Genomic DNA, 9,000 nt, shown 5'->3' on the forward strand with positions numbered 1-9,000 from the left:
GGTCGGTCCGGCAGCAGACGAGGGGTCGGTCTCACAGGGGTTGCGCGGTTCGGCTGACGGGGTCGCCTGGTGAAGCTGGCAACGAAGGGGTCGCCCGGAGAAGCAGGCGACGAACTGGGGACAAGGGAGGCCAGGCCCTTGTCGGGGGCTCTCAGGACTGGAGGGCGCACGGCAGAAGAACTACCGCGGAGACAAGGTAAACACGCAAGTCCACTTTATTGAGGGAGAGGCAACAGTTTTATAGGGGCTGGGGAAGGCTGATTGGTCGAAGCCATGCCCTGTTCTGATTGGTTGCCGGAGAAAGGTCAGTGGGCGGTACTGGACGGGGGAGGGGTGGTGATTAGGGATTGGCTGTTGCTGTTGCTGGGGGAAGTGGCAGGGTTTAGTGATTGGTGGCTGCTGTTGCTGGGGTAGAGGGCAGACTGGAGTTTCCCGCCCACACCTGGCTGTTGCTGCTGTCAGGGGAAGGGAAAAGGGCAGACTGGATTTTTCCGCCCTGCACCTGCGCAGGGAGAAAGAAGAAGAAGGGTGCCGCCCCACAAGGCATCGGGTGGCGCCATCCGGGAGGAGGGGCGGCCGCGGAAGCATGGCTGCCGAGAAGGGGAGACCCGAGGGCACTCTGCGCCCATGCCGAGCTTCCTTCAGGGGTGGCGGTGGGCCCGACCAACCACCCTATTATGGGGGCAGCGGAATTAGGCCTACCGCGGCCGCTCCCCCGCCAGGCCAGCAAACCACACTTCAGTCCAAGGGGCAACCGCAGCTCAAAAGGCTATATATTGCATGATTTAGCTTATATGAAATACCTAAAATTAGCAAATATATAGAGACAAAAGGTAGATTACAGATTATGAGGGATTGGGACAAAGATAAGAAGTTAATGTATAGCAAGTATAGAGCTTCTGTTTGAGGTGACAAAAAAGTTTTGGTATTAGATCGTTTGATGATAGCATGATAATTTGAATGTAATTATCATTGCATTTTACATTTGAAAATGATATAAACTGGAAATTTTTCATTAAAATAAAATTTTAAAAAAATCATGTCAGAGTAGAAACAGCAAGTTTACAAATTTAGAATATGAAACACATCTCTAATTCAATTTACCTTGAGAAAAATGTCTTCCTAGACAAATACTGGGAAGATCAGATGAATTAAAACTACCTCACATATTGCAGGAACTTAATAAAGATCAAGTTCTTCTCAATAATATAAGAAAAATATACATGGGAAGCATCAAAACTTTAGGATTTAAAAAGCGTAGTCATCATTTTTAAAGATAATTTTAGATATAAATGATTCAGATATAATTCTTATAAATTAAATTCTTGGTTTAAGTAGATTTTCAGACAAGAGTTTGAGAATAATAACAAAGACTAGGTTAAGAATAGACAAAACAACAGCAAGAGAGTATGAAAGGCTTGGGACACAAGGTGGAAGTGGAAAACATAAATTTATGCTGAATTTCCATGTTTAATGGCTGCCAGATAAGGGACACATACTGTTGGTCCAAGTTGAGAGCAACAACAGTAGAAGATTTGTGATTCATTTGGCTAAAATACCCAGAATGCAGTTAATGAATTAAAAACAAACATGCAATAAATATCTCTAATTAGCAAAACCTGTTTCCTATTTGGCACTCTGGTATAACTTGATAGAAATTCACCTTTATAACTCTTTATTTCTCTTTGCTTTTTGGACGTACTTATAGATAATCTAGAGGGTTTGGTGTATTACATATGTTATTCAGTACATACATCAAGATATACAGTTTTGGAATTTTAGCACTTTTATAGAAATATAGGGAAAGGCAAATAGGTAGGGAGTCATAATCCAAGACCAGACTTGATTCAACACTTGCAGATTGTCTCAGTGGCCCTTGTTGGATTTGACACTCAGTCCATGGGTGTAGGTTGTTGACTTGAGGTGCTTCACTTGTCCTTACTGCTTTCTAACCTCTCGGTTACCCAACAGCAGTCTCCTCAATGCCCCCTTCACATCTTTGTTTCTGAGAGTGTAGATCAGGGGATTCAGGAGTGGGGTGACAATGTTATAGAAGAGGGTGAGGAACTTGCCTTGATCCTGGGAGGAGCTGTTTCCTGGTTGCATGTACATGTAAATGATGTTTCCATAGAAGAGCGATACCACAGTGAGATGGGAGCCACAAGTGTTGAAGACCTTTTGCCTCCCTGATGCAGACTGAATTTGTAACACCGCCCTCACAATGTAACCATAGGAGACCAGGATTAAAACCAGGGGTGAGAGCACAATGCCCACTGCCAGGACAAACACGGTGCCTTCAATGGTCACGGTATTGACACAGGCCATCCTGATCAGGGCCGGCATCTCACACAGGAAGTGATCCACACTGCGGCGTCCACAACGGGGTAAGTGCAAGGTCACTGGAGACATGGCCAAGGAATTGGCCACCCCACAGCCCCAGGCCACAGATACTAATCCCAGGCAGAGCCTTGGATTCATGATTACCATGTAGTGTAGGGGCTTGCAGACTGCAACAAACCGGTCATACGCCATGACAGCAAGGAGCAGGCACTCCACGCCTCCAAGACCCAGGAACAGGAAGAGCTGGATAGCACAGCCAGTGTAGCTGATGGTTTTGTCACGTCCACTAAGGTTATAGAGAAGCTGTGGGATGGAAGTGGTGGTGAAACTGAGGTCCAGGAAGGACAGGTGGGTAAGGAAGAAGTACATGGGTGTTTGGAGGTAGGGGTCTAGCCGGGACACGAGGATTATTGTGGTGTTGCCCAATAGGGTCAGGAGATATGCAATCAAAATGACCACAAAGAGGATCTTCTCCAGATGGGGACGGTCAGAAAAACCCAAAAGGATGAAATGGTTTTGGGTGCTGTCATTGGTTCCATCCATCGTCTCTACTGCACCTGAAGATAAATATCAATAATACAATATAATAGCAGCTAACATTACAGAAACACTTATGAGCCAGGTACTGTTCTATGATTTTTTTAACATTTATTTATTCATCAACCCTAAAGATAACAATATGAACTTGGCACTGTTATTAACCCTGATTTATCAAAAATGAAACTAAGACATATGTATGTTAAGAAAATTGCTGTATCTAAAAATGTGCAGAGCTGATATTCGAACCCAGGAAATCTTGTTAAGCATATCCATCTTTAACTACTAGTGGTATTTTCCTTAATTCCAAGGATGCAAAAGATAAATCCTGTCATGGATAAACCACTGATTCTCCTAGAATGAAAAATCAAGAATTAAATTTCCTAATCTCCTGCCAAAACCTCAAAGACTCAAATTAGAACCCAAATTTAATCAATTAATAGCATAGAAATTCTCATAGTATGCAGAATATTTTATCTCAAGCACACATCTCATTTCATTATTGTTGTTGAGGTAATTTTAAGGTAGTTGAGAAGATAAACCATTTATTTGCCTTTAGAATATTAATAAAAGAACATAAACTCTCTCCCTCTCTATCAACTCTCTCACCCTCTCTTTCCTCTCTCTCTCTCTTATAAAGAAATTGAATACATGTCTATTTTCCTCCAAAGTTTATATAAACTTTGGGACTATATATGTATATATATATATACACACACATGCATACATATCTTAACATCTTTTAATAGATAATAAAAGAGTAATAGAAAAATTCACACATATTTGCAGACACAACTATCAAATTCCAATTCTAAGAATGCATTACATTCAAATCAAAGAATATTCAAGGAAATAACCATGAGTATTACAGACAGATATAGATGAATATAGTAAAAACAGACTTCAAAACCCTTGTAACAATCCCTTGTCTACTCAACAGTAGGATCTTGAGAGTTTCATCTACCTTTTCATAGTTTTCTCATATAAAATGGTAATAATCATATTTACCATATATTTGTGCCTATTTAGCTTTTTGGTTTTTTTTTTAATACAGAAGATATTTTTGGTAAATATACATGTTTCAAAGAAGTTTTAAAAGATTAATATGTCATAAATTGGGGAATAGAAAAATATACTCATGAGACTAGGCAGGGAAATTCTGCATGAAAAAAAGTCTAATGATGAGAAACTATCCTTAACATATACCTGAACATATTTTTAAATGCAAAATGTTAAAAATGGAGGCAGGTACATGGGAATTCTGTATTTTCTGCATGATTTTTGTAAACTTACAAATTCTCTAATAAAAAAAGTATTATTACTATTACTTTAAGAAAACATGATTGTACATATTTTTGTTTTATTTTTCCTTCCCCCAATCATCTTGGATTTATGTAGACCTCACTAGACAAGTGTCAGTTTTCAAGAGCTGTGAAGCAAAACGTGAATACATTTGACAACATAAATAAAAACCTGCATTCAATGAAACCTAGTAACAAAATCTAAAGAATAACACTATTAGAAAAACTCAACATAAAAATTTAAAGGCTCATTGTTTGCTGAGCAAATACCAAAGACTAACAGAAAGAAAGATAATTATTTGAAGAAGCAGCTCACATTAAAACAAATAACTTACAAACAAGTGACATATATATATTTAAAATATTCTCATGCATAATTAAGGATATAAAAATTAAAATGGATATATACACATTTTAGACAGACAAGTATTAAAAAGATAGTTAACAGAATTGTAAAAATGTGGGTAATTGAACACATTATTAGGAAATCTTGGAGTTTAAACTAGAATAATATCTTTGGAGAGGACTTAAAATATCAATATTTAAAAAATATATATCTTGATATTGTGTAGTTTATTTTAAAAAATCTGTCCTTCATAAAATTTAAAATTACATGTTTATTTTTATGCATTTATTCTGCATCTAGGAATATGGCCTTATTAAAAAGCAGTAGGTAAATTTTCCTGCTCAAAATTCTTCATTATGCCATTGTTCTCAATAGTTAATAATTGGAAACAACGCACATATTTATAGCTATAGAAATGACTTCATAATAAATGACACCTGTGTGAACTAGAAATAAGCAATTACTAAATAAGTTTAGATATGTAAATTTGCCTGACTTCTGTCCAAAACACAGTTCAGTCAAGCATACTATAAAATATTGCATATAATATGAGTATGCATATTAAAATTCCATTTTTGTAACAATATGTATGTAACTGTATACTTAATTGTAAAAAGTCTGACACCCACATAATATTTAGGAACTTTCTCAGTGAATGATTTTCTGTTTTCTTAAAACTGATTAAAATGTCCTTTGACTCTGCCATTCATCCTTTCATTTCAATGATCATTGACCCATTCTTCTTAATCTATAGATAGATAGATAGATAGATAGATAGATAGATAGATAGATAGATAGACAGATAGATAAATAGAAAGATTAACAAAAGGAACAAGAATGGAAAGAAGATAGAAAGGCAGGAAAGAAGGAAGAAAAAAAGATGGCAAGTAATCACCAACCACTATGATAATGCCAGTGTCTTAAAATAAACTGTTGCTCTATTTCATGGTCCTCAAATTGTACATCCAGTGAAATAAAAGAAATCTGAGAATGAGATGCTGAAAATGAGACTGATCACAGTGAAAGGCCATGAGTTTGGTTTGAGGGTAACTTAAGTTCAAATATCCTTCTGAATCTTAAATTTTCCAACTGAGATGTAGAAGTAAGAATGACTTCTTGACAGGAATTTTTGCTACAATTTAAAGAGAATATGTATGCTAATGCCTCACAACTTGTCAGCTCTTAACTGAGTTTCTTCTGTGATTTTCTTCCCCTGATACTGTGGCTCTGGAAGAGGCTACCAACAAGCCCTTAATAATGATAGCACACAGCACCCTTCATGGAAGAAATAGTGTCTCACTATGGAATACACATATTCACTTTCTGAATGGTTCTGGGTAGGTACATATATCTATCTTCTTTCCCAAAATCAAAGTTTGAGAGAAATATAATCAATGTTTTACCTTCTTTTAGGGGCCCTACTCAGCATCTTGGTTCAGTATTGACAGTACCCTCCCCCCATTTTACACCGTATAAGGATTTCTACAGTCACTATTAATATCTCCATATTTAATCTAATTTTGCATCTATTCTTGTGCATAGCACATTTTACTGTATTTCTCTTGGATCTATCCTCACTCACTTATGTTCTTCTTATAAGGAGAAATATCTGACAATAGCTATCTTTTTGTTTTTTATACTTGGGCTGCACTTAACACTTGGTTAAGTAATTAGTAATGTGGCAGTTCAAAATTACTCTGTCTAGGGAAAACATTTCCTTTTCAAGTCTCAAAGCTAGTAAGATGGAAATAGAGTGCAAAATCACTATTTAGAGAGGTCTAATTTATCCCCCAAATAAAGCAGGACTCTTTCTTTGTGAACAATGATACATGAAAGGTCAGAAAATAAATCCAATGACTGATGACCCACAGTTTTCAATCATGGTATTGCATGGACTAGAACTTAGCGGAGTATCTTCTTTGCATAAAGGAATATTTTGTAAAACCTTTGTTAAACTTGCATATTTGTGAGTATGCACATGTTTAAAATGGATCACAAGGTAAAATATATCTCTCCCTATAGACTCTCATCAAAAAGCAGGAATGAAATTCCTCCAAAATGCTAAGTTCCACCTCAAATCATAAATTAATTACATGTCCTCTGTCAGTTCCTGAAAAGGGAAATTTTAGTTTATGTACAAATCATTTTTAATCTTGAAGACCTTTAAACTCAGAAAATGTGGCAGTACTGGCAGGTTGTTAGGAAATGCGATCAATGTCTTCAGAGGGGAAGGGAGTGTGAGCTGGCCCATGTCTTCCCAGGCACCAGCTAATGGTTAGACAAACCCCTGAACCTCAGGGTTTGTCTAATACCCTTTCAAATGCTGATTTAAAACTGAAAACGTATCTCAGATCTCATTTTATATTCTCTTAAGAGTTGTTTAGTATATATTAGAAACCTGCATGAAACATCTACTTTATCTCTTCTCAACAAGCCCTTTATCTTATAAAGTTTATTCTTCTTAAAATAGCATCTTTATGCCAATTCTACACTTCATCTCATGTACATAAAATATATGTTCAGTTATTATACTTTGTAGTAGTGAGTTCTAATATCTAGGACCTTTATGCTATTCTCTTTATCAAGAATTTTAACATGACTTGCATTGATTCCTAAACATGTATTTCAAACTACTCTCAAAATGCCAGTGTACTCTATGAGATTTTATTGACATTTATGTGCCTCTACTCTAGAATTCAACGTATTATGGATATTCCTTACTTTTCTTTTTCAGTCTATTGAATCCCGTATTCCTATAAGGGAGTTTAGCATTCTTAGCTTAAACCTTCTTGCATGGTTCAACACTATTCCAGACACATATGACATGGCTGTAATTTGTCTTTGTTACAGAAACTTACAATCTCTCCAGTTGCTGGACTCTTGCACTCACAAGTATTTGCAGTATCCTGCTTCAGAGAAATTTAATTTGGGTATTGCTGATGTTAAATGATTTATTGCTTGATGTTTTAGAGTTCTAGACTGCTTCAAGCAAATACCATGAAATGGGTTGGCTTAAACAATGGGAAATCTTTAGCTTACAGTTCGGAGGCTGGAAAATGTCCAAATCAAAGCTTCAAGGTACTCAGCAGCATCTCCTTGGCTCTTCCTTATATTCTTGGTTCCAATTTAGTTTATTTCCTGTGTCTTTTTTCTGGGTCTGAATTTCATTATCTTACAAATGAGTCCCGTATTATGATTAAAACTCATCTTGGTTGAGGTGGGACACTCTAACTGCGGTTACCACATCAAAAGGTGCTAGCTAAAATGGGTTTTCACCAAGAGTAATGGATTAGATTTAAGAATATGTATTTTTCTGAGGGTATATTTGCTTCACATCATGGCTAAGAAATACATTAATCAGAACTGCTGACAGACAACCAAATCAAACAGGTTACTTGTCAAAGCACTAACATTTTTCCAATCCTTTGCAGCTTATAAAATTATCCCTCATCATGCTTAGTGCAGCTTCTCTGCTTCATAAAATAACAGCTTATGTTGTTTAATTCTAATGATATCTCATCATTGGACCTTTGTCTTTGTTCCATTCCTGTCCCTTTATAATACAACAGACTTCACTTAGATGTTCATAACTATTTGAAACCTCACTTCTACCTTAACATCTCTAAGATTTTTTTAATAAACTCCAAACCCAATGTAAAAATATTTGTGCATTATTATATTTTGTTTCCTCATATTATCTCCTCAACACTTTTATGTTTCACTCTTTAGAAATAATATTGCACTATTAAAAGTATTTCTCTGATATGAATAACTACCATGTGAATGATATGTGTGTGTTCATTTGTGTCTTAGTGTATGTATAATTAACTATGAACTTTCCAAGTACAAAGAGGATGCTCCTCATTTTCTACTTGTGTATGACTTTGATCTATTCCATATGGTTTTTCTATTTAACAAACCAACTGAGAATTAAAAACCTCATAGTTGAAACTCTAAATTCTGAAATCTACACACCATTTTCACTTGGCTTCTGTTAGATGCAATTAAAAGTCAGGAGGCAGAAGGTCAAGCTTTAGTAGGCAGACCTCAGTCCAATAATGGATGTCTTCTCCCCACCGTGTAAATGCAGGTGCTCCAACCAGGTGCAGGTCCAGATGTGGTAGGGAATGTAGGTGCCTCTTCTCACCTTTGCCCATTCCTGTATAAATTCAGGGGAACATCATGTTTGTCCAGAAGGGTTTATGGCAATAACAGAATGGTTGTAACTCTCCTGAGGAAATACTGCCAAGGGACACTGATGGTGATCTGTGTTTATCAACAGTCTTAGGCCCTGGGGACATTCTGAATCAACATGGATCATTAACTAGTGCCCTGAGGCATAAAGCAGGGATGCTTCCCTTCAAACTCTCCAACATCTAGTAGGGTCAAGATAACAAACAAGAAGCATGAAAATTTGTCTCCTGATAAGAGATGGATTTACTACTTCATGTAGGTAAATCTGTATGTTTTTATAAG

General features: G+C 36.8%; 1 protein-coding gene across 1 annotated transcript; it reads right to left on the minus strand.

Annotated features, from left to right (window-relative positions):
* Positions 1-1,424: 1,424 nt before the first annotated feature.
* OR2W3 (olfactory receptor family 2 subfamily W member 3) lies at positions 1,425-2,965 on the minus strand. The gene has a single exon (XM_004472326.4). It carries the CDS (start codon positions 2,881-2,883, stop codon positions 1,939-1,941), a length of 945 nt encoding a protein of 314 aa, XP_004472383.1. The 5' UTR covers positions 2,884-2,965; the 3' UTR covers positions 1,425-1,938.
* Positions 2,966-9,000: the final 6,035 nt, after the last annotated feature.

Source organism: Dasypus novemcinctus, chromosome 16 (genome assembly GCF_030445035.2).
Source record: "Dasypus novemcinctus isolate mDasNov1 chromosome 16, mDasNov1.1.hap2, whole genome shotgun sequence".
Lineage (NCBI taxonomy): Eukaryota > Metazoa > Chordata > Mammalia > Cingulata > Dasypodidae > Dasypus > Dasypus novemcinctus.